The sequence below is a fragment of the Gadus macrocephalus genome, chromosome 23 (assembly GCF_031168955.1).
Source record: "Gadus macrocephalus chromosome 23, ASM3116895v1".
NCBI classification, from domain to species: Eukaryota; Metazoa; Chordata; class Actinopteri; order Gadiformes; family Gadidae; genus Gadus; species Gadus macrocephalus.
The window spans coordinates 650,879-677,107 of record NC_082404.1 but is presented as its reverse complement, the minus strand read 5'-3'; the positions used below and the strand labels follow the sequence as shown (position 1 = coordinate 677,107).

Below are 26,229 nucleotides of genomic sequence, written 5' to 3'. Positions count from 1 at the left end.
ATTAAAATGCGCGAATCATGGGTAGCTGAAGATCCAGGCCACTTTGCAACAACATCCAGTAGGCTATGTTAAAATTTGCATCAAAAACAACCTGCGTGTTGATGGAATGCACTTTCTTCCATTGACGAACACGTCCTCGTCTTTTGATGGCGCAATTATTTTTATGTGCGTCCCGTCAAGCTCACCGACCACACCGGGCATACCTGCAATTGCCATGAAGTTGGCTTTGATCCTGTGTAATTGTTGAATGTCCAAAGGAAAGTTTATGGCACGGCTGACTGATGGTTGCGATATTTTTAAATCGTCGGCATTGCAAAGTTGCATTTCCCCTGTTGCTAAATAACGTAGTGTGGCCAAACATTTTATTTCGGGACTAATCGGATTATTCCTGTTAGTCTGGGATGTTATTGCATTGCGATTAACTCCACAACAAGTTTAATACCCTAACATTACGTCTCGCAGACATTTACGATTCTTTGAGTTAGGAGTCCTCTTGAGGACTTTTAAGCTCTCCTAGACTTAGGTGCTACTTTCAGGCCTAAAATAAAAAGTTAGGAGTCCTTAATTTAAGATTGACACGCCCATTATTTTTAGGAGTTACTCCTAAATTCGCCAGTTAGGACCTACTTTTAGCCCTAAAATCCTTTGTGAATACGGCCCCAGACGTAATCACTGACTAAAGATTATGCAAGTATAAAGTATATTTCTCGCTACAAATGTTATTAGAAACAAACGGTGATTCGGTCCTAATATAGGCCTATTGCATTTCCCATTCGATTAATAAAGAAAATCAAGCCCGAGCCCGTCCACGTTCTGTCCGAGCCCGGCCCGCCCCGACACATTAACTGTAATTATGAGCCCGAGCCCGATTTCAACCCAAATCTTTTTTTAATACATATAACTTTGTACACATTTGTTACTAGGTCTACTCTGCTAAATATATAGCCTATGTAAGGGATAATGCATAGAACGCCGGTCATTATTGGGAAAATAAGCCCCACCAGGGCGAACAGTACACTGACGCGCAGCGAAGATGTCTTGCTTCGCCCTGAAGGGTCTTATTTTCGATAATGACCGGCGACGTTCTATACATCTCATCTTCGTCCGCTTATCCGGGGTCGGTTCGCGGGAGGAGCAGCTCAAGCAGGGGGCCCCGGACTTCCCTTTCCCGGGCCACATTGACCAGCTCTGACGGGGGGATCCCGAGGCGTTCCCAGGCCAGTGTTGCGATATAATCTCTCCACCTAGTCCTGGTTCTTCCCCCAGGTCTCCTCCCCACTGGACGTGCCTGAAACACCTCCCAAGGGAGGCGCCCAGTGGGCATCCTTGCCAGATGCCCGAACCATACATTCTATACATTAGCCCGCTTATTACACGGCTACTTGCCAAAACGAACAAAATAACTTCACATGCTGTGTCGTTTTTACAATTTATTTGTTACCAGCATTCGTAGTGTTGATCAGCAGAGAAATAATTTGTCCGCAAAGACGGTTACGTCGCTTAGCAACGGAAGACGCTGGGGTTGAAGTCACCGGACTACTACCCATGCAAGTGAACGGAGCGTTCCACGGCATTGAGAAGACCCGTGTAATAAAGACCTATTATATTTCTGTTTATGACATAGATTTCTCCTCAGATTAGGCCAATAAACCAATGATAAAATAAAAATAAAATCGCTAGATCAAAGGCCCGGCCCGAGGATAGTGGTGGGAGTGACGGGGCTCGGGCTCGGGCAGAGAATCTAAACACTGACTTGAACTACTTAGCAGGTGTCTGTAGGCCTATATCAGGAGTTAATACACACCCTGCAGCCAATCAGAATACGAGTATTCCCCCTGACTGTGGTATAAACAATATTATTCACGAGTTATAGTCAACCCCTACACATCAATATTAATGATAACCCATTAAATACGGGTAGCTCTTGCAGTAGCTCTTGCAGTTCCTACTTATTTTTTCTTCTAATTGCTACTATTATTTCAACTTGACATCTTTCTGATATTCGCTGGAAGGTGCCTTTAATCTTTTAAACACATTTGATCATTAGTTTAAGTTAGTGTTAGTGTAGTTTTTAGTGTAATTTGTGATACTCGTGGACCAAACAATGATTACCCATACGAGGGAAGGGCTGCTGATGTACCGGCCGGGACCAACGGCCGGGGCCGTTGGAGCCCCACCCGCGGGCATACCTGCGGAGCTTAGGAGACACCGGAGGGGAACGAGAGCCGGAACGAAGGCAAGGTTGAGACGGGAGACGCACAGGAGATTTAAACCTTGCCTTCCATCTATCGTGATGGGGAACGTGAGATCGTTGGCCAACAAAACGGACGAACTAACAGCCTTGGCGAGCGGTCAGTGTGTGTACCGGGAGTGTAGTTTGTTGTGCTTCACGGAGACATGGCTACATAGGAATATACCGGACTGTGCTATCGAGTTGGCTGGCTTCACGCTAGCGAGAGTGGACAGGGGACGACTGAGCGGAAAGAAGAAAGGAGGGGGTCTAGCCGTCTTTGTGAACACAAAATGGTGTAACCCCGGACATGTTACCGTGAAGGAGAGCATCTGTACTCCAGATATCGAACTGTTAGCTGTGGGATTGAGGCCATACTATCTGCCTCGGGAGTTCTCTCACGTCATCGTTGTTGTTGTGTATGTACCACCGTCCGCAGTGGCAGCGCGCGCCTGTGACGTCATCCACTCTACCGTCGCGAGATTACAGACTCGGCACCCCACAGCGCTCATGATAATCAACGGAGACTTCAATCATGTCTCTCTCTCCAAAACTCTGACCAGCTTCACACAGTATGTGAAATGTAAAACCAGAGGAAATACAATTCTGGACTGTCTTTATGCCAATGTGAGGGAGGCATACAGCTCCTCTCCCCTCCCACCCCTCGGCCAGTCTGACCACAACTTGATACACCTTACACCTGTGTACAAGCCTGTTATAAACAAGCAGCCGGCTACCACCAGGACTGTGAAGGTGTGGTCTAGAGAGGCTGAGGAGGCCCTGCAGGACTGCTTCCAGAGAACAGACTGGGATCTGTTCCAGGAAGACCACGCAGAGGACATTGAGGGACTCTCCCATTGCATTACGGATTACATCAGGTTCTGTGAGGACAGCGTTGTACCCATCAAGAAGGTCCGCTGTTTTCCTAACAACAAACCCTGGATTAATAAGAACATTAAAATCCTACTTAACAGGAAGAAGAGGGCTTTCATGGCAGGAGACAGAGAGGGGGTAAAATCAGTTCAGAAGGAGCTGAGAAGGGAACTAAGGGCGGCCAAAAACCGCTATAAGGAGAGGCTGGAGGGCAAGCTGGAAATGAACAGTGCCAAGGAGGTGTGGGATGGGATGAAGCAGATTACGGGACACAGACTGCCAGGTCCAGCTGTGGGGGGCGGGCACGAACGTGCTAATGAGCTGAACCTATTCTTCAATAGGTTCGACTCAACCCCTGCCCCAGTGAGCTCAGCGAGTCAGTCTGTGCCCCCCTCCTTCACCTCCCCTACCCCCAACCCAGTCACCTCCCCTCCCTTTCCCCCTCCACTCCCCCTTGCTACCAGTCTTGTCATTACATCAGGCCAGGTGAGGCAGGAGCTATCTAAGCTCCAGAGGTATAAGGCAATGGGTCCGGACAACATCAATCCCAAGGTGCTTAAAGCGTGTGCCGGACAGCTTGCTGGAGTGTTCCAACACCTCTTCAACCTCTCCCTGAGGCTAAAGAAGGTGCCCCAGTTGTGGAAGACCTCCTGCATTGTTCCGGTGCCTAAGATAGCTCGTCCTAGCTCTCCCAATGACTACAGGCCAGTGGTGCTGATCTCACACATCATGAAGACCTTCGAAAGACTGGTCCTACAGCACCTCAGGCCCCAGGTGTGTGACTCCATGGACCCACTGCAGTTCGCGTACCAGGCCCAACTCAGCGTGGACGACGCCATCATTTACCTGCTGCACAGGGCTTACTCACACCTGGAGAAGCCGGGGAGCTCAGTGAGAGTCATGTTCTTCGACTTCTCCAGTGCGTTTAATACCATCCAGCCTCCCCTGCTTGAGAAGAAGCTCTCAGCAATGCAGGTACACCCTGACATGGTGGCCTGGATTGGTGACTACCTTTCCAGCAGGCCACAGTACGTGCGGCTGCAGAGCAGCCTGTCAGATGTGTTGATGAGCAACACTGGCGCACCCCAAGGAACAGTACTTTCACCCTTCCTCTTTACCATCTACACCTCTGACTTCAGCTTCAACTCTGGAACCTGCCATCTCCAGAAATTCTCAGATGACTCCTCCATCGTGGGCTGCATCAGTGAGGACAGGGAGGACGAGTACAGAGGTGTGGTGGAGGACTTCGTCAGATGGTCTGAGGAGAACCACCTCCAACTCAACATCGGCAAGACCAAGGAGCTGGTGGTGGACTTCCGCCGGAAGAGGAAGCCCCCAACCCCTATTACCATCCAGGGGGTTGAAATTGAGACGGTGGATTCGTATAAGTTCCTTGGAGTACACATCAACAATAAACTGGACTGGTCTGACAACACAGAGGCCCTCTACCGGAAGAGTCAGAGCAGACTCTTCTTCCTCAGGAGGCTCAGGTCGTTTGACGTGTGTGGCAGGCTGCTAAGGACATTTTATCTGTCTGTGGTAGCCAGCACGCTGTTCTTTGCTGGGGCGTGCTGGGGAGGAGGCATCAAGGCTGGGGAGTCAAACAGACTCAACAAGCTGGTTAGGAAAGCCAGCTCTGTTGTGGGACTTGAGCTGGACAGTCTGGAGGTGGTGGTGGAGAGGAGGATGAGGGACAAATTCAAGTCCATCATGGGCAACCCCTCCCATCCCCTCCATGCTGAGCTGTGGCAGATGGGGAGCACCTTCAGCCACAGGTTCATGTTCCCCAGGTGCAAGACGGAGCGCTTCAGGTGCTCCTTTGTGCCGGTAGCCATTAGGCTGTTCAACAGTGCCCGATGATGATTGTGTTTGTGTATGTCTATGTGTTTGCATATGCATGTGTGTGTGTGTTTAGGTATGCGTATATATGTGTATATGCATCACCCATCTTGATGTTGTTTCTGTTTGTCTTGTTTTTGTCCCTATTAACTATAAGCGTCTCCTTATGCATTAGCACTTTGTATTTATTTATTTATTGTATTTATTACATTGTTATTTTGTCCTGTGTCCTTCCACTGCTGCTGCAACAAACAAATTTCTCCTACGGGGGATTAATAAAGTTATATCGTATCGTATCGTATCGTAAATACGATATGATTTCTAGATGTCATGGCAACGTCCGCTCGCGACACTGGACTTGCGAGGCATTGACGCGGACTTCCATTCACATAGCCAAAAACAAGAAAATAGATCTATGGCTAGATCAAAACATCAAGACATACAATTCTATAAAGAACAGATGAAGCAGCTACCCTTTTTTCCTTTGCGGTTTGCCTACAGAGCAGCGCACCTGCATTTAATATATCCGTGAATTGTCACAATTTCTCAGAATCAAAAGGTGAAAGTAGAAACGGGTGGCCTAAAGCCGTCATATTGTTAGTTATCACAGACAAGTTTAAGTAGAAGCGGGTGGCCAAAAGCTGTCATTGTTAGTTATCACAGACAATTTTTAACAAGTACGGAGCTCCTTAAGGGACCTTAAGGTGACCTTGGGTGTCTTGAAAGGCGCCTCTAAATTAAATGTATTATTATTATTATTATTATTATTAAGGACAGGGCCGGCCCTGACCAATTTGGCGCCCTAGGCAAGATTTTTGCTGGCGCCCCCTACCCCGTTGGATCGCACAGTAAATTCGACTACCAATGTTCATAAACTCAGAGAAGCTACAAAGCTTTGTCTTAGAGACTCATTGATTTTAGATAGAAAATTAAACACACGAAACGTATTACAAACCAAGTAACAAGCAATGAATCACTCATACAATAAGTATGCACAAAATACTGCAAAGAAATGCATGATGTTTACTAAAGGTATTCATAAGCAAAATAATAGATGGAGTTCAGATTCAAATTATTGTAAATACAATTAAATGTAGTATGGTTTATCTAGTTTGGTTCTAACCAGAGATTAAACAAGCACTCAACTGAAGTCTAAAAAGAATACAAAATTAGGGCTGTGCAGAGGTAGACAGGACAGCAGCACCTGATGCTGTGTCACTGGGGGTGGTACTGAAATATTTTAAAAGTGCATCTGAAGGGAGAAGAGAAGTATATGTGACGACTGCATGTTACATTTTAATAAAAAAAAATAGATGCTTGGTGTGCTATACATGAGACTAATATAGACTAATGAAAATGTGATGAGATTCATTCAACTTTGTCATCGCAATGCAATTCAGTCTAACCACAGTGCAAAAAACAGTAAAGTGCAGTGAAATGAATGTATATATAGCCTATGAATGATATGTGAAAGCTAAGGTGTGAAATATTAACATTAATACACTTTAACTGCACACTCTTGACCCCGCCCCCCTCACAGAGGGCAGGTACAGAGCAACGAGCCAGGCAGGCACCCAGAAAAAAGGCTTCTCCATTATTTAATAGCCTTTGCTATGACTTTATGTTGCTGTTGGCTTAAATAATATTTCTAAATAATAGTAGTAATGGCACTGAAAAAAAAAAAAGTAGTATATACATACTCAAGCATTTGCCTATACTGCCTATGCCTAGGGCCGGCTCTGATTAAGGAGAACGCTCCCGGACAGAACCTTAGTTTGGAAGTCGTGCTTGGTGACACGACAAATACTTCCAATTGAAATACATGAGTTTGAAATTTGTGCTTTTTGACACAAAGAATTTGAAAAAACGTGTCCCTGATCACGTTTCAATAGATTAAATAACGTGACAGTGTCACGTATTTTCGTGAGACCGGGTTGGAATGTTGCACAAAACAAATGCTCCCCCCCTCTCGTGCAGACACCGAGCAGAAAACAAAGTAGACCAATTTAATTTAGTCAATAATATTTAAACTTAACAAACCTCAGAGTGTCTCCCCAATGCCAATCAAGGCTTTACCACGACACACAGCGGTGCACTTTCCTATAGCCTCTTGGCCACCCGAATCAATTCATTTAACAACAAATGACACCTCCTTTCCTTCAACAAAGGAACGTCACAGGAGGTACACCTAAGTAATCAAGTGTGCCCCTACCAATCAAGGCACCTGGGAGCCACACAATTAACAAAACCGAAATCAATCGATTGAGTTCAACAAAAAATGCTTACCACTACCTGATTCAAACGGACGAGCCCCCAATTTGTCACGGCCCGGCTCTTGGCCATAACAAATATGGAGACACACCAAGGTTTAAACTGAAAAGTAACCATAATTTATTAACAGACACAAAGTTTAACCAAAAATAATGTGTCTGGAGAGGGAGAGAGCCATGGGCAGACTGGTGAGCCTTTTATCTGCCAACCTCTGATTGGGGTTGATTGGGCAGCTCCACCCACCCGGAACCACCTGAGAGGAGAGACCTGGGGAGGAACAGAGGATCTTGCCCAGGTTACCTATAACAGTCAGAGGGCCGTCACACTGTACATCTGCGGCGTGCAGTCTTTAAGCTGTAAATACAGCGCTTGCCCAGCCGTTTTGAAAGACCAAAGAACTTTTATTGAAATACATTTTTAATGTCGTTCATCTGTTGTTTTTCCTCAGATTCTTATATTTTCTACGGGCAATGACGACAGTTAGCTGAATGTGAATCTATGCTAAAATGCTGCCTGAATTTCAGTGTGTCAGTGTAACAAAACATGTGACAACATACCAGTGATCCCTTCAGTTGATTTCCCGCGAAGAAACTACATTTGTTATTGTTAACGCTTCTTCTTTTTAAATATTTGTTAATATAGGCTGCTAGTGGTCTAGACTGATCCGTCTAGCGCAAGCCCCCAGGAACAGTGCATACTTCCGCAATCCACCAGTGCTCAGCGGCCAAGCCTGTATTAGCAGCGGGCTGTGGACGGGTCCCTCGATTCAAGGGGCTCAGAAGTAGATATCTCCGTTCACTCCAATACAAGTGCGGAACAGGAATGTGTCTCCGCAAAAAATGTCTGGATATCAATCAAATGCTCATAATTATCTTTATGCCATGTACTAAAAAAAATTAAGTTTTCTCTTTTCAAAATGCCACCTCAAGCGTTTTATTAGCCGTTTTATGTTAATATTTTTTTCTGGAGAAGGAGGGGTGGGCAGCTGAAAGGAGTCGTAGCGAAACAAATGTTCTTCGGCCCGGCATTCGAGAGGGCCTAGTGCACGGCTCCGTTAACTTCTCGTGTCCCACGTTTTTCCTGGGACACGAGAACATGAATGACGTTGATGGTTTTTAGGCGCTGTGGTGACTTTTTATCACCAAAAGTGTTTTAGTGATAAAGGGATTTTTAGACTGGTTCAGCTGCTGCTCAATGACTCACGTTCCTCTGCTTGCGATTATTGCGATTCACCATTTATTGATCCATTTATTCAAAAGATCCAAAGACAAAGAACGGGTGCATTACGGCATCATTTTTATAATAATGTTAATAAACATTTCAGTTGTGTTAGTATTTAATTTTGAATTTGCTTGTTTAGCTATGTATGATAGTTAACAATGTTGGTGTAGGCCTATTACAAATATTTATGTGGGTAGGCTACTCCAACCTCTTGGAGTAGCCTACCCACATCGATGTTCGATATGTAACCATTTATTTGTATATCAATTATTGATAGCATTTTTCGTAAATAGTTGGATGGAATCTGTTTCTTAAGCAATAACATTGAACTGTATTGTTTTCTAGGCCAACATACATTTACTATGTTGTTGGTATTATGTTATATGGAGAAATCTTTCATATCTATGAAGTTAACTTATACTTCCATGATCAGTAAACAATGTGACTGCGATCGCTCAGGCCTCTCGCTCATGCTACAATGTTAACAATGTTAAAAAACAAGAATATTTCTGCATCCGGTACGTCATGAACTCCTGGCTAGGCTCCCATGATGCGGAAGCATATCTCTCCTTGATGTTGCCCTGCGCCATTGAGCAGTTTACATAGGAATGAATGGGCGCCATTTTGGAATCCGGTGTCCATTCTATAATATATCCATGGTCTAGTCAAGCAGAATGTGAGGTCATGTGATCCGGATGGTCTGCAGGCTAGCACTGGTGTTGGTGATATCATCTTCCTCACCTCTAGCTTGATGATCGATAGCTCCCTGCTCTCTAGCTAAGAGTTCAAGAGGTACTTGTGGTATCATTGTGTAAACTGCAGCTGCTGTTGTCACGTGTTGATTCTGATGATGATGTGATGTGCTAGGTTATGCATTCTGTTTGATTCATTAAGAAATTAAAAATGGGCTTTTGCATTGCCGTTTTCTTGTGCTGTTGCATGCCCTTATTGTGTTAAGTGTGTTGACATGGGGCTTGAATGCAATTTCCAAAGGAATGATGACCTCAACCCATTTTTCTTTCTTAAAAATGTTGTAATTGTGACGTGCAGGGTCTCTACTACTCACCAGGGGATGCTGCAGCTTGAGAATACGATAATTAATCTAGTTGACTAGATTTGATACTAATTTCCATTGATGAACTTCTGCTCATCACTTCCTCAGCCCGGCTGTTAGCATGAAACTTCTCCTCTTCATTCTGTTTGTATTGCCTTTTATGGAAATGGAATTTTTAACTAATTACGCTCAAATATATAGCTCTTAACTTTACCTACAGCTCCTTTAATAGTAGTTAAAGGAGTTGTTAAAGATCCCATGGCATGAAAATGTCAATTTCTGAGGTTTTCTAACATTAATATGAGTTCCCCTAGCCTACCTATGCTCCCCCAGTTGGTAGATATTCTGCTCCGCCTTTGAAAAAACTAAGCTCAGACGCGCCGTTTTGTCGTGTCGTCATAATGGGAGATGCCACCTCCCCTTTCTCTGCCTTGCCAGCTCAGAGAATTTGGCCCGCCAATGAGACAATGAGTACATGAACAACATGGAGGGAACGTTGGCCTCGATCGTTTCCCGCTTCAGCCCCGCTTCCTGCTGCTGAGGGACCAACGCCTAAGCGCTGCCCGCTGCCGAGGCGGTAGTCCCACGGCAACGAGGCTCCGGCGGGAGACAATCGCGGTCAACAATCCCTTTTTCCTCCATGTCGTGGTCTAATTCAGATTGATGTGGACGTGGAAGAACCAGAGACGTCGGAGAACCCGACGCAGTCATTCGAGATTCATAATATCGTCTGGAGGCGCACACAGCTTTTGGCTGTGATAATATATATTCTATTATATAGATATCTATGTATAATATGATATTATTTAGATACAGAGCTCCAGCCAGAGCACCCGGAGTGTTCTAGAATATTTACAGAACACTGCGAAAGGCTATGTGCGCCTCGTCATTGCGATACATCCACTGTAAACAAAGCGCATTGTACCGTGGCCGCAAGCTGCTCAGGGCCACACCCCCACCCTCCTCCAAGACCCGCCTCTCTCCTCCTCATTTGCATTAAAGCTACAGACACCGAAACGGTGCGTTTTGGGATAGCTCAATGTGCGACTGGCTCGTAGTGGCTGTAAATCTGCACTACGGCTGAAATTCGGGAACGTCTTCAAATACTGTGTTAGGGGCTCACTAATATCCATATTAAAGCATCCACAAATTAGCATGCCATGGGACCTTTAAAGTCCTGTTACTGTTGTTTTATTCACTGAAAAGTCTTTATCTCTATAGTTATCTGAGAAAGAGGAACATTAGCATGAACAAAAGTACAAAAAAACTGTACATATGATTGCTCATCTCCTCTTTGAACAGAAAAAGGACTGGCAGGCTCTGACCCTTATCAATTGACTTCGGGTTTTAACTGTTGCATAGAGAGACAAACACTTCTTGCCTGTCAATGTGCTGCTGCGTTGGGTGCTCTCCTATATTTGGCACTGATGGTGAACAATGCAGCTGTTCACATAAGCTTGAGCAGAGCCTCACTGACGTGTTATGGCTGCATCGCATGCTTAGTTTCTTTTAGCTCCGGCTTGAGGCCTATTTTCGTACTAACACTGGATTTATTAATTTAAGGATCACTGACATAATTCCGCAAAAGGTCAAAAGGGGGTTGATCACACAACCACTGAAAATAGTGCTGAATTATATGTTTGTTGACAAACAACTATCTTTTAGGGTTACTGGGATTCGAATAAGCGACTTTTCGTAACACATTGGAAATCTTTGAAAGTAATTAACAGCGTGTTCGACTCACATGAAAAGGAGCTAGGCTACTGCAACTCTGCAAGTCAATGGAAGGGGCTCATTCAAAGCAAAGGCTAACCCAGCAAACTCCAAAACAACTCGTCTGAAACACGTTTAGCCAGGTAAAAGCCAAATACAGGAGAGCGTAGTGAAGGTTAAAAGTAAGAAAGTGGGCATCTATGTCTCCATTAAGTGTCCATGAAGTGAAATATATATTTTTAATAATGACAAAAAAATATGTTCTCTGCGCACCAGATCTAGGGGCCCATATAAGTGTCCTCAATGGGGCCCTTAATCCTGCTACTCCTACGTCATCCCGGGAAAGATCACAAAAGGAGAAAAAGCCACAATCCTTAACCATCCCAGTAGGGATGGGAAACTTATATGATGAAGTGGGCCACAAATTTACACCACCATCAGAGGGCCACATGACCACGCACTTCGACAGTGCCCCACATTAAGTGCAACAACTAGCATTACATTCAGTGCAGTTGTAGTAGTTGTAGTGTAATTCTATGAACAGATACGGTTTTCTTGATCAAAATTTCTGTAAAAATTAATAATTTCTAATTATGTGCAGGCCTCATTGAGCGAGGATGCGGGCCGCATGTGGCCCGCGGGTTGCCAGTTGCCCATCCCTGCCTTAAAGCATCAGAAAATTATGTTTCATGAATTCCATTGCAATCACACTTAATTTCCTTCTATTCCTTCACACAGATTAAATAGGTTCGCTCCTGATTATGTGGCCAGGCTGTTTACCTGATTTATTAGCTGACTTTCAGCCTTTTTTTTTTTAATTTTCCTGAAAGTATCTTTGGTAAGTGTGTAGTGGATACATCCCTCTGCCTTATGATATGGTTATTTAAAGTTTCTAGAACCAATTGTCCATCACTTCTCCTTTTTTCTCTGATGTCCTTTGGATGAACATTTTTAAAAACCCATGCCTATCCTGTGATATAGATAAGACTGAAGAACCATGTTTTGAGTGCAATCGGTTAGAAATGGCATCACCTCAGGCTATTATCAATGAATGAAATGCTCGTTGACGTTGAGAATATATCTTCTGGTTGATTGTGCACAGTCAACAATAAGAGATATACCTGGCTCTTTCAGGGTTGTCTTAACAGCTGGCGGTAAAATGTAGGGTGGGAGGAAGTAGAGAGGGAGGGATTGTTTCTTTTCCAAATCAAAAATGGAAAGTTTCATTTCTGCATGTCATGGCTTATAGTGTTTACCACAATCATCAGGCATTTAGTAGAGGTCTGTTGAGGCACTCTCCAAATGGAGACATTTAGGCCTTCACCCATGTGGTCGGAGGTCTGCAGCCCCCCCCCCCCCCCCCCCCCCCCCTGCTGTACTCCGTAGTCCCCCATCATCTCTAGCTTTGCTGACATTGAGAGGGATATTATTGTCCTGGCACCGGCATGTAATTGTCTTCACCTCCCCTCTGCAAGACGAGGATGATGCTGTCGTCGGCGGGTGTAATGATGCCATTGAAGGAGGACATGGGGTGCTGTGCTTGTTTGGCAGATTCGTAAGTGAGAGGTGAGTACAGGATTGGGCTGAGCACCCATACAATCCAACCATGCGTAAAACGACTCCGATCCAGGAGGCATAAACGAAACACAGGATGATGGGCCCACAAAGGCGACGGGGAAGCCTGGGGTTCTGCGACTCATGGTCCACAAGTAAGCTGTACCAAACCATCTTATCAGTATATCAATACTAACTATAGGCCTGTTCAATGTTTTGATAGATGAAAGCAGGCATACGTCACTTTCATGTTGTCAGAAGATCTACGCCCCTTTTGGGTGAAAACACACGCTGTACAAGAGCCAATGCCAAATTTGAAAAACTATGAGGCTGCTTTCACATTTTTTGCATGGACATTAGTTTAAATAAACCAGTTTATTATTAACTTTACTTCCGCAAAGAGCAAAGGACGGAAAAAGAAGAGATACGTTGCTTCAGGACATCCACAGGGTTATGACGATTCCGCCCATTGGGTGGGGTTCACCCTCAACCATTATGGTTTTCATGACTGGTGGTAGGATTGTGGCTCCCTATCTAGAAAGCAAAACAGTTTACGATTTCTGCTATTAAATTGGCAAAGACTTCAGAATTTGAGTTGACTGCCAGTCTAATTAGTCTGACCTGTACTCAGAGTACCCAGGTGGGCTCACCACATGAATCGAAGCACACCGCAGTGACATACTTTGAGTTGTACTTTGGAAACTTTTTATATGTCTAGCTTATATTAAGTTTGTGTCGTACTTCCGATGATAACATTGCGCAGTTTGAATTAAGTTGTTTCTTTATTGACTCGAATTAAAACAATAGAAATATGGCAGAACAATTAAAATAATTTGTAACAAGATCTTGTCAACGCTATGACTTATTATGGTGTTCAATGTATCGAAATATTTTGACAATATTTCAATGCTGATAATTATTCAATGTGATTTTTTCCTCATGAAGGACATTGTGTGGCACTGTGTGAAACATTGTCTGACATGTAAACAAACAAAAAAAAGCTCTTAATGAGCTATTGAGATTAGGAAGAAAATAAGGGGGAATATCGAACGTCACACTGAGACATTGTATTGATGTCTCTTAAACATATCAATACAATTTACTTTTATTCCATCTAATATCCAACTCAAAAGGAAGGTTTCCAGGGCGAGATCAACAAGCTTAGAGACGAATTTTGAGGAAATGGACGATTTGAATGCTGAGCGTTAATCAACAAACTGATTACTCATGTATCCCTTTGGTCCAGGTGTGTTAGTGCAATGTGTTGCCATGGGGATGGCTTCATCCATGGCCCTGTTTGGTATGAACGCAAGGTAGTACAAGGTGTCAGGAAGGAGTGTTTTGAGGCAGTGGTCTGGGTTTTGAGTTTAGTGTGAAACTTCAGGCAGATTCTTTGGTTTCTAGTTGGGATTAGGGGTGTGAACGGTTACACATTTTTTTAAACGGTTACACAACCCCTTTTTTTTCGTGTACACGGTTAACCGTTTTTTTTTTTTTAAGTGGACCGCAGTCGCGCTATACGACCAATGGAGGGTAGAGTTTAGATCGGGCCCAGAAAATCAAGCCCGACCCGGCCCGAGCCCGTGCACGTTCTGTCTGAGCCCCGCCCTACACATTAAAGGGACTCTCACCTTTGTTGCATTTGAGAATTACAGCACATTCAAATCATCCCGCCTTCCTCCAATGCCCCACCCCCTAAGCGTTATTTTTTAGAGTACAAAACTAAGCGTTATTTTTTAAAGTACTGTAACGACCTCGCCGGTGACATAATGATGTCGAGTCATTAGTAGTTGAAGGTAGTTTTAATGAACCAAAACCAGGTCACTGAAACCCGTAACATTGCAACCAACGGCAGAAAACCGACACAAAACAAACCCCGGTTACCCCCAACACGGTCTCACTCGCGTGCAGGCCCCCACCCTCCTGTTCTTCCAAGGCCCTCCCCCAGCTGACCTAATGATTCGCCCCCATGCTGATTGACAAGAAGAACATTACATGCACATAGAACAACTGGCATAACGGACAACGAAATATAATGTAACACATAACACACAAAGTATTTAACTGTCCCAGGGTCGCTACAGCACAAAAGTTCTAGACTCCCATGGATTATGTTTAGACTCCCATGGGTTATGTTTAGACTCCCAGGGGTCATATAATATCTACCATCCTGGAGCTCCAGATTAGCGGGACAACGTCGCGTCTGAGCCCGAAATGGGTCCCGTAATCGGACTGAGTGTGGCGGTTGGTTGCCAACGGTCTGGAGGTCTTCCTGGAGCTCCAGAGTAGCGGGACAACGTCGCGTCTGAGTCCGAAATGGGTCCCGTAATCGGACTGAGTGTGGCGGTTGGTTGCCAACGGTCTGGAGGTCTTCCTGGAGCTCCAGAGTAGCGGGACAACTTCGCGTCTGAGTCCGAAACGGGTCCCCTAATCGGACTGAGTGGTGCGGTTGGTTGCCAACGGTCTGGAGGTCCTGAGAATCATCCAGGGGAGCGGGACCACTTGGCTTCTGAGGCCGAATCGGGTCCCCTTGTCGGACTGAATGGTGCAGTTGGTGGCCAACAGTCTGGAGGTCTTCCTGAGGCTCCAGGGGAGGGTAACTCTGTGAGTCCGAGTCCGAGATGAGTCCCCTAATCGGACTGAATGGTGCAGTTTCAGTACGCCGTGGACCACTTTGGTCTGCCATCGTCAGTCGCTACGGTCGCTACTCGCTACTGTCTGCCGTGGAATCAAAACAAACCCTCTAGTTGAGGACGCGCCTTGATGACGCGGGCCCGAATGCGCCACAAGAAGCAGACGGAAAACCTTATACAGGTCCTTCTCAAAAAATTAGCATATTGTGATAAAGTTAATTCTTTTCCATAATGTAATGATAAAAATTAAACTTTCATATATTTTAGATTCATTGCACACCAACTGAAATATTTCAGGTCTTTTATTGTTTTAATACTGATGATTTTGGCATACAGCTCATGAAAACCCAAAATTCCTATCTCAAAAAATTGGCATATTTCATCCGACCAATAAAAGAAAAGTGTGTTCAGTTATGCACTCAATACTTGGTCGGGAATCCTTTTGCAGAAATGACTGCTTCAATGCGGCGTGGCATGGAGGCAATCAGCCTGTGGCACTGCTGAGGTCTTATGGAGGCCCAGGATGCTTCGATAGCGGCCTTAAGCTCATCCAGAGTGTTGGGTCTTGCGTCTCTCAACTTTCTCTTCACAATATCCCACAGATTCTCTATGGGGTTCAGGTCAGGAGAGTTGGCAGGCCAATTGAGCACAGTAATACCATGGTCAGTAAACCATTTACCAGTGGTTTTGGCACTGTGAGCAGGTGCCAGGTCGTGCTGAAAAATATGAAATCTTCATCTCCATAAAGCTTTTCAGCAGATGGAAGCATGAAGTGCTCCAAAATCTCCTGGTAGCTAGCTGCATTGACCCTGCCCTTGATAAAACACAGTGGACCAACACCAGCAGCTGACATGGCACCCCAGACCATCACTGACTGTGGGTACTTGACACTGGACTTCAGGCATTTTGGCATTTCCTTCTCCCCAGTCTTCCTCCAGACTCTGGCACCTTGATTTCCGAATGACATGCAAAATTTGCTTTCATCTGAAAAAAGTACTTTGGACCACTGAGCAACAGTCCAGTGCTGCTTCTCTGTAGCCCAGGTCAGGCGCTTCTGCCGCTGTTTCTGGTTCAAAAGTGGCTTGACCTGGGGAATGCGGCACCTGTAGCCCATTTCCTGCACACGCCTGTGCACGGTGGCTCTGGATGTTTCTACTCCAGACTCAGTCCACTGCTTCCGCAGGTCCCCCAAGGTCTGGAATCGGCCCTTCTCCACAATCTTCCTCAGGGTCCGGTCACCTCTTCTCGTCGTGCAGCGTTTTCTGCCACACTTTTTCCTTCCCACAGACTTCCCACTGAGGTGCCTTGATACGGCACTCTGGGAACAGCCTATTCGTTCAGAAATTTCTTTCTGTGTCTTACCCTCTTGCTTGAGGGTGTCAATGATGGCCTTCTGGACAGCAGTCAGGTCGGCAGTCTTACCCATGATTGCGGTTTTGAGTAATGAACCAGGCTGGGAGTTTTTAAAAGCCTCAGGAATCTTTTGCAGGTGTTTAGAGTTAATTCGTTGATTCAGATGATTAGGTTAATAGCTCGTTTAGAGAACCTTTTCATGATATGCTAATTTTTTGAGATAGGAATTTTGGGTTTTCATGAGCTGTATGCCAAAATCATCAGTATTAAAACAATAAAAGACCTGAAATATTTCAGTTGGTGTGCAATGAATCTAAAATATATGAAAGTTTAATTTTTATCATTACATTATGGAAAAGAATGAACTTTATCACAATATGCTAATTTTTTGAGAAGGACCTGTATATCCATGCAGCAAACAGACAGGTCGGTCGGCCAATAAGGTCATTCGGTCCGAAGAATTTTATTGGTTGAAGTTTTCACTAAATATTATGAGAGTAAAATAATTGTTTGTTTTTACTCCTGGTGGGTCTGTCTTGCATATTAGAGTGTTATTGCCTTATTAATACCAATTTAACCTTATCCAAAAAAAGTGTAAAAATGCAACAAAGGTAAGAGTCCCTTTAACTGTAATTATGAGCCCGAGCCCGGTTTCATACATGTGTAACTTTGTACACATTTGTTACTTAGGCCTACTCTGCTAAATATATGTGTAGGCTAAGGGATAATGTATAGAACGCCGGTCATTATCGGGAAAATAAGCACAGACAGGGCGAACAGGACACCGACGCACATTTGTGGAAGAGGGAGAGACGTCGGAGGACCCGCAGTATATTCATATCGGCCCACGCAGAAAATATGAGGACTTGTATTGTGGGATAATTTGAGATATGTTCATATTAATATATGCAGTATATTCATAATATTGTAATGACCACGGAAGAGGCAGTGAATGAAGTATTGAATAGACAGAGATTTATTAGATAGGCCTACCTAATAAACCGTTGGAACACACAAGACCGGAAACATAGCAACGCCGGTAAACAAACCCCGAGAAGCCCTATCCCTATGAGAGCTCCCCGCGCTACGGCCATCCGGAGGCGCACAGAGCTTTCGGCCGTGATATTATATACAAATATTATATTATATACTATTATATTATATATAGAGCTCCGGGAGACGCAAATGGCAACATTCACTTTCTCCTCCAAGCTGCAGTTCACCCCGGACTGCACTGCACTGAGTTTGACGGTTGAACGCTAATTGGCTGTTAGGTTACACATGTGACTCAGTGGCCACGTTACATGACGTAGCCTATGCCCGGTGTTCAGTTACCCAACACTTATCGCTTGCATTTATTAGCTCCTTAATGTTGTCCAAGTGGAACATTTGTAGCTTTATTAATCGCTAAATAAATAGTAGCCTATGTTATTTTTGATAAAATTATTATTATTATTTATTTTTTTCGGTTTTCGTTTACTGATTTTTCCTAAACGGTTATGATTTACTAACCGGTTACACGTGTACCCGGTCACACCCCTAGTTGGGATAGATGCAGACAGTTGTCAATGCAATCCCAATTTACACTGACCACAGGCCAAACCTGTGTGCATTTTGGATGTGGAGTGTGAAAATATCACTCTACAAGCCACGTTGGCGTTTGGCAAAAATAAAAAACCCTGTTTGTGAGTTATTAATTCAAACATAACCATTATTATAATCTTAGCCCAATTTCCCTGTAGTGGCCCCCATAGTCGGGAGGGATTTGCCACTCTCCAGCAACCTCCGCTATGGAGTATGTCAGGTAGCCTGCTAGGCACGCTGGGACATCTTAAACAATTCAATAAAATAACGTGTACATTATACTGCCATACATTATTTTACATAAAAGATCAATTGGAGAGCTGTCTTTATGCTGATTCTTCCTCGAAATGTAGCAAAATGGAGGGCCTTGTTTCCTATGCAGCCATATTACCTATGTCTGCCACCTATTTAGGAAGCAACCTCGCAAAAGAGACCCAGACAATGAAAAGTCAAATCTTACCCAGTAGAGGACGTCAGTCCACCCTTGAGTCGTAATGCACTGGTAGACAGTGAGCATGGAGAAGCCGAGGTTGTCAAAGTGGGTGATGCCATTGTTTGGGCCTGGCCAGCCAGCTCGACATTCTGTACCGTTGATGGTACATCGGCGTCCGTTTCCTGCCTGTGCACACGGAGAAGCCTTCTCGTTCTCCACCGTTGCAATAATATCTGAAGGGACAAAGGAAAGAAGTCAGGATAGGTTGAGGCAGTACATCTGCACCCTTGTTGAGTGACTATATTTTTGGGGTTCCTATAAACATTTAAGAATGTTTTTGTACTGCATACTTGTGCCTGTGTAATAGCAGGTCTTGTGCATCTTGCACTTAAAGAGTTCCAGACCCATGATTGAGTAGATGGTGACCATGAAGAAGACAAGGAGTGTGATGTGGAACAGAGGCAGCATTGACTTCATAATGGAATTCATCACCACCTGCAGGCCTGGACAACAAACATCGGTGTTGGATCTCAACAACAATAGTAATCAAAATTATCATAATAAGAATAAAACATCTTCATAAAAGTGTCTGGTTCCTTACTTGGGACTCCGGAGACCAGTCTGAGTGGTCGCAGGACTCTGAACGCTCGGAGTGCTTTCATGTCAAACCCACCGCCTTTCTCTCCAACCTGAGCCTCCACTCCACTTAAGTGGTTAATAGCATCCATTGCTACTGAAAACAACCTTGGTAGAGCAGAGGAACGTCATGTAAATCCCATTACTAGACATGATATGACAACCTTGTTAGCTCATGTGATACCATTACTCGACACAGCATGAGTGACACAATTTAGTTAAGGAAAATGTAAACTTTTAAAAAGGTATATGGAAAGTGCTGATATATTTTTTTATGATTACATAAGTCACATGCAAATTCTTCTTTCACTTACCCAACAGACACACAAACAAAATCTAATATATTCCAGCAATTTCTTAAGTATGCATCTGCGTGAAAAAGGAAGCCATAGGCCACTATCTTCAGGAAGCATTCCACTGAGAAGATGAGGAGGAAAATGTACTCCAGACTTTCCTGTAGGAGAAAAATACAAACAATTACATTAGAATGTATTCTTTATTTACTTTTGGATTGTTTCACTTTTCTGTTTTTCCAAACAGAAACAACACATTTTCAGGCATCTAACATGGCACTTGTAATTTCCTAAATGAACTGTTAAATGTCTAATGTCCCTATTTTATTAACATGGTTATTTGTCTTATTTGATCATCAACATAGTAATCTATGCCATTTTGTCACTAAGTATAACACCACTGTGGAGCCATGTGATCTTATTCATGAATACCTGCAGGATATATTATAGTCTCATTTGTTAGAATGTTACATTACATTACATACAACAGACGTGTTGTATGTGCAGAGTTCATTGTGTGTTATAAATGGGGACGCCCAAACGTGACATCTCATTCTGTTAGCTCACTTATTTTGTGTATGTGAACTCCCCTACCTGAGAGCAGGCAATAGCTACTGACGCCTCTCGAGTACTGTGATGAAGTTATCTACTGAGCGGTACAGCCCTATATTATTCATATGAACGAAGATAGTCAGGGAAAGTTTGGTATTTTTTTTGCCATTTCCTGAAATAATTAATTACCAATAGCTTTTTTTACCATGTGTTCCTATAGGTGTCTAGTAACACCTCACAATTTATCCACGGCCAAATCCTGTGGGAATCGCCTTGAGAGCCAATCAAAGATGGGGTGCCCAGGGGGCTTGGGTAAAAATAGTGGGGAAAAAAAATCGCCCAAAAGTGCCTTTTGAGATGGCTTACTAGGGATTTTTAAGGATCGAGAGATCCTTCCAGAGAGGTACCGTCATGCAAGGGCGTCAGTTTGTTTTTAGAAATGGTGGGGACAATAACCATAAGCTTGAGTGTTGTTTGAAAAGTGCTGTGTACCATGTAAGCTATTCGTCCATTCAACGCTGCATTACAATATGCTCTACAGTGTATTGTCAGTTGTTGAAAATCCTATTCGAACAATAAAAGTGGAAAACCACAGTTTGTGTTTTGGCTTGTTTTGCAAAACGGCGTTGGAAACACCAGGGTATTGGCTCGGGATATGTAATACTAATACACACACAGGACAAAGAACAGTGTTGGCAATTTAACACTTATCTTGACATCAACGAAGTTTACCAGACAAACAATGCCAGACTGTAAAGGGGGTACGAAATGAAACGAGGTACTGAGCATCAGCCTTTTGAAGATGAGCAAGGGCTGCTGGTAGCATATGTTATGCTGCATTAAAAAAAAAAAAGAAAAAAAACGCCCAGAGGAGAATTGCATCTGCCAAATCCTGACCACCAGTAAACACTTGCGAAGGATCAATGTAGACTTCACTCGTTACAACATCATAAGCAAATTTCCCGCAAATAAAATCCCCTACAGTTTAGGATAATCACACAGGTTATGCGAGAACATATTTATGTCAGGATAGGCCTACCAGGCTCCAAGTCGTCACATATCTCAATCAGACAAAACAACTATAACCACATTGGCATAGCAAATCTCACCGTGTGTAGCTGCTACTAGCTGCAATCCACAATGCATACTCGCTGGAGCACCAACCAGAATCAGATCACAATCGCTTAGGGCCGTGGGTACCCTTTTGCCAGGTCATTAACCACCTTATGTGGCCCTACACATGCAGGCTAGATGATGTATCCATATCGTTATCCAGTGTCACAAACAGGCTTTTTACAGGAAGCAAAAGGAACGGCTATTTTCTGAATAAAGATGTCAATTTTGTCTGTCTGTCTTGAAACTTCTCCAGTGCATTCACTGTGCGTTCACACCAATCGCGATGGGGCGACAGGATCCCATACAAAGTGAACGTATAGACGCGTATCGGGCGAATTTTTCGCAAGAGAAAACCGGCGACAAGTTTTGATTTGTCGCGCCACACTTTCGCCGTGCACAGGCGAGCGCGTTCACAAGGATTATTTCAGGAAATGCCCAAAAAAATACCTAACTTTCCCGAACTAAAGAGGACACATGGAATGTGAGGTAAATGAAACAGACACCGCCTCAGTGTGGAAGTGTGGCGCTGTCCGCAGCTGTTATTTATTTTGATGTCCACGTCCAAGAGGGTTAAGCTCCTCCGACAATTGTAGTATAACGCCACACATTTCACAGACAATATCGCTCAGATCAACGCTCATATAAAAAGACGGTAGGCTACTAAAATAGTGTCAGAGAGTTGGCCTGTGTCCCAACCATGGGGATAGCACGCCCCGCTCCTTCCTCTGACCCTTGGCCCTAAACTACTGTGGACAGCAGTTTATCCAATTGGTCCATTGCTTAGCACTTTTAAGAGGACATACATTAGCTTTGTTCGGAATCGTTCCCTATTCACTCACTCACTATTCCCTCTAAACGTCATTTGCGTCAGTAAATGCGCCGGGTATTTGTGCGACAGATGCGCCCACATCAGTAAATAAACCGGGCACTCACGAGGAAAGCTGGAGGTTGTATTGATGTTGAATGTTACATTTCCTTGATCAAGTTTGTTTTTGATTAATTTTGAATGTTACATTTTCTATGTTAAATCCCAAATAAATTGTTGACATTTCTAAACGAAAGCCGGAGATCATTAAATGTATTTGTTTTGCCGTTATTCAGCTTCTTCTTCTCTTCCGGAAAATCACGAACGCGTTGCATTGTGGTATACGGGAGTAACAAGTAGGGAACATCGTATGTACACTCAAATTTGGGGTATTTTAAGTGCACTTTATAGCGCATGAAATTATCCACTGAGTCTACGTTTACACGATGACGGTCTGAACAGAAGACGCAAAAGTGGCGTCGCATATTAACTTTTTATTCCACGTTTAGACAAGCATTTTCGGGAGGAAATCTGCGTGCATACGGTGACGCAAAAGTGTGTGGAATTCGATTGGGTATACATGCCAGGCGGCTAGGTGGTGCTGTGATACTATCACACAACACCGCCATGTCTGAGCGTAGAATCTTCCTTCTTCTCTTATCCGTGCCGCAAAAAACAAAAAGATCCTTCTCTGTTCAGTAATTCTATCTGTACATATCCTGTACATTTCGTGGAAAGACTCCTGTACGCTTGTTAGAGCTGCCAGAGCAGCCTGAAGGTCCGATGCATGGAAATAATCTGACATGTTTGTTTATTTCCTTGTACTGGCACATGTATGTGACGTAAACGCGTACGCGACTTGAGCAGATCTGAGCAGTGTTTTGCGTCTTGGCAGTGTAGACGGAAACGCTACGGTGGAGCGTATTCAACTTTTCCACTCTGGAGGGTGGTTTCAGATTTATGCGTTTTCATGCCCCAAAAACGCCGTCACCGTCTAAACGAAAGGCACTTCCGATAAAATATTTTGTCGTTTTTACCCGCAAGCGTCCTCGTGTAAACGGGGCCTGAGAATTCGAACACAAAATGGCGAACACCCTAGTGCACTATATCCATGATAGGGAACGATTTCGAACACAGCTATTCAGGGTATACATTGACGGGGGTTATTGCCCCAAAGGATAACATTGTTGCCCGTTTGGCAGAGTAAGGCTGCAGCGTTCTCAATGATGACACACAAAACATGTGCTGTCTGCATCAGTCCCTTAGACCAAAGATGATCTGAAAACAGGGTCCAGATTGGACAATTAAAATGTATCCTTTAATGTTGGATCTGGTCCCAGTTTCCCGAAAGCATCATTAGCCTTTAGTGGATCGTGAAGTGCGTCGTACGAGCATTGTACAGTTTTCACACCGTTTCCCGAAAGCGTCTCATTCTGTTAGCTCGTTTCCCGAAAGTAACGAGGACTACTCGTAGGATGCTAAGAGCATCGTTAGCCTACTATAGCCTCCGTGGTGTCACCAGCGGACATTCCTAGTATTGGATGCGTTTTATTAAAACACATCCAATATCCAATACCGCGAAATTGCCCAGCTTGAGCAATTTCGCAACCAAAAACAGTGGTTACCGCCGATATATTACTCATAGACTACTGTTAGATTTAAAGGGAGCGTGTCTATGTTCCCCTCTTTGTATGAGCCTGGGGAACATAGGACCCTTTTTTAAAAAAAGGGTTCTATGTTCCCCGGTCTGTTACTTTTTCCACCATTACTGCCAAATTCCGGCCGAGATAACTACCATTGCATGTCTTTACCTTTTGTGGAAGAGGGAGAGACGTCGGAGAACCTGACGCAGTCTATTCATACGCCGGTAAACAAACCCCGAGAAGCCCAATCCCTACGAAAGCTCCCCGAGTTACGGCCATCCGGAGGCGCACAGAGCTTTTGGCCGTGATATTATTATACAATTATATTGTATTATATACTATTATATAAAGAGCTCCGGGAGTCGCAAACGGCAACAATCACTTTCTCCTCCATGCTGCTGTTCACCCCGGACTGCCCTGCACTGAGTTGGCTGGTTGAACGCTGATTGGCTGTTACGTTACACATGTCACTCAGTGGCCACGCTGTTGAACACCGATTGGCTGTCATCACGCGAATGTCGCGTCAAAGTTTAGATATTTTTAAAGATTGATAGATTGCGGGGAACATAGGACACTTTTCCCAGAAAAGGGTCCTATGTTCCCCGCTTTTCCCAAAAAGGGTCCTATGCTCCCCGGTATGCATGGCTACAGGGGAACATAGGACCCTTTTTGGGAAAAACGGGGAACATAGGACCAGGGGAACATAGGACCCGGGGAACATAGGACCCGGGGAACATAGGACCCGGGGAACATAGGGATGACCCAGATTTAAACAGCAAAGATAGAGACATGTTAGAAGTCAACAACAGCATAATTTATTGCAGCAATTGGCTAGTTGCCTAAGATGGCGGTCTACAACTTCCGGTTTGAGGACGGTGGGCACACACATTTCCGGTTTCCGACTGCGTCAGTGTCTGTATAGAAAAAAGACATTCTACACCTGTTGTCTTCAGGCTCTTCCCAGAGTAACAATTAATGATGTTCAACGCATCATTCAAGCTGCGACATCAGCACCAAGGAGTAAGCGAGAGAAGGGCTTCAAAATGTATGTCTCCGCTTACATTGATAATTATGAAGGTAAGCTTACTAGCTTAATAGCAAACGTTACCTAACATAAACAGCCACAGAGGATTAGCTATCTTGCTAAGCAGCTAACTTCTATCTAACGTTGGATATTTTGACAACTATGTGACTACTATGACCCAGTTTTAAGTTTGTTGATGATAACTTAATATTGTCCCCAGTATCAAATAAAGATCAACGGACAGGGAGAGTGAGCGTCCGAGCAACCTGCCACAGGTCTATGAGGAAACATGAGAAACCTCACAACCTCAGAGTAGGATAGAAGTTAGTTCAGTTCTTTGTCAGTTCTGCTCCAAGCATTTTCTGGGGATTTGAAGTGGCTAGGATAGGTTCTGTAACTCTATAACATTGGTCTGGGGTAGGTAAGACATGATAGGTACCTGTCTTGTAAGGGTAGCATTCAAATATCTAGCCTTCATGAAAACCCCCTCAAACTGGTTTTGGTGGCTGTTTTTCTTAGGTGTATGTTAAGTTTCATAATCTGCATGCTGTTCAGTACTGTTGTACAAACTATATTTGAACGTACGTTTGAGTAAATTAAGACGCTAACATTATAGACTACTCAGACTTATCTATTTTAATTTCCTTACATTGCAATGTTCCAAAAACAAGAGAAATATACTATTTTTATTTTATTTTTGTGATGACATTGATAATTTGATAAGCCTACTACCACAGTTACTCAAAACAATCTGATCAGGTTTGTCATTTCTCATTTTCTGTGTAATATTTAAGCTGATGTGTTAGTATCTGATTTATGACTGTAACATGATGACGCTTTTTGTCCCAAGATTGTCCTTGAGTGAGCACTATAAAACTTAATTTAAGCAAAGATTTGCTATGTGAATTTACAGTATATTTTTGTCAGTCAGAGCTGAATTGTGTAAATGAATTGATTTTCATGCCTTTCTTCCTACAAACTTTTTCTACAAAGATTTTTTTTTGTAAAAATAGCCAACTTTATATGTTTTATACCGTATTTTCCGGACTATAAGTCGCGGTTTTTTTGTAGTTTGGCTTGCCCTGCGACTTATATTTCGAAGCGACTTATATGCCAAAATTGTGCGTACATAATCTTCGGCCGCAAGATGGCACCGTCATTCATTAGGCCTACAACTGAACGCTGCAAGCCTACTGCACCACCGAATAAATTATATATAAACTAGACCGTAGACAAAACAAAAGAGAACACAAAATAAAATGCCGCCAAAAAGAAAAAGCTATACTGCACAATTTAAACTGCAGATTATAAAGTATGCAGCCGAAAACGGCAATCGAGCAACAGAAAGAAAGTTTGGGGTGAGTGAAAAACTTGTCCGGGACTGGCGAAAAGCCGAGGAAAC

General features: G+C 43.8%; 1 protein-coding gene across 3 annotated transcripts in view; it reads right to left on the bottom strand.

Moving 5' to 3' along the window:
• LOC132452075 (dihydropyridine-sensitive L-type skeletal muscle calcium channel subunit alpha-1-like) overlaps nt 1–26,229 on the bottom strand; it is a 137,876-nt gene that overhangs the window by 95,296 nt on the left and 16,351 nt on the right. For all 3 annotated transcript variants that reach the window (XR_009524229.1, XM_060044442.1, XM_060044441.1), the window contains exons 3-6: nt 19,709–19,848; nt 19,360–19,502; nt 19,109–19,261; nt 18,786–18,991 (exon numbers count right to left, since the gene is read on the bottom strand). Coding sequence is in view for 2 of the 3 variants with exons in the window: in XM_060044442.1 (XP_059900425.1) it covers nt 18,786–18,991; nt 19,109–19,261; nt 19,360–19,502; nt 19,709–19,848 (642 nt within the window). In the remaining variant the exon portion in view is untranslated. The remainder of the gene's footprint in view (nt 1–18,785; nt 18,992–19,108; nt 19,262–19,359; nt 19,503–19,708; nt 19,849–26,229) is intronic.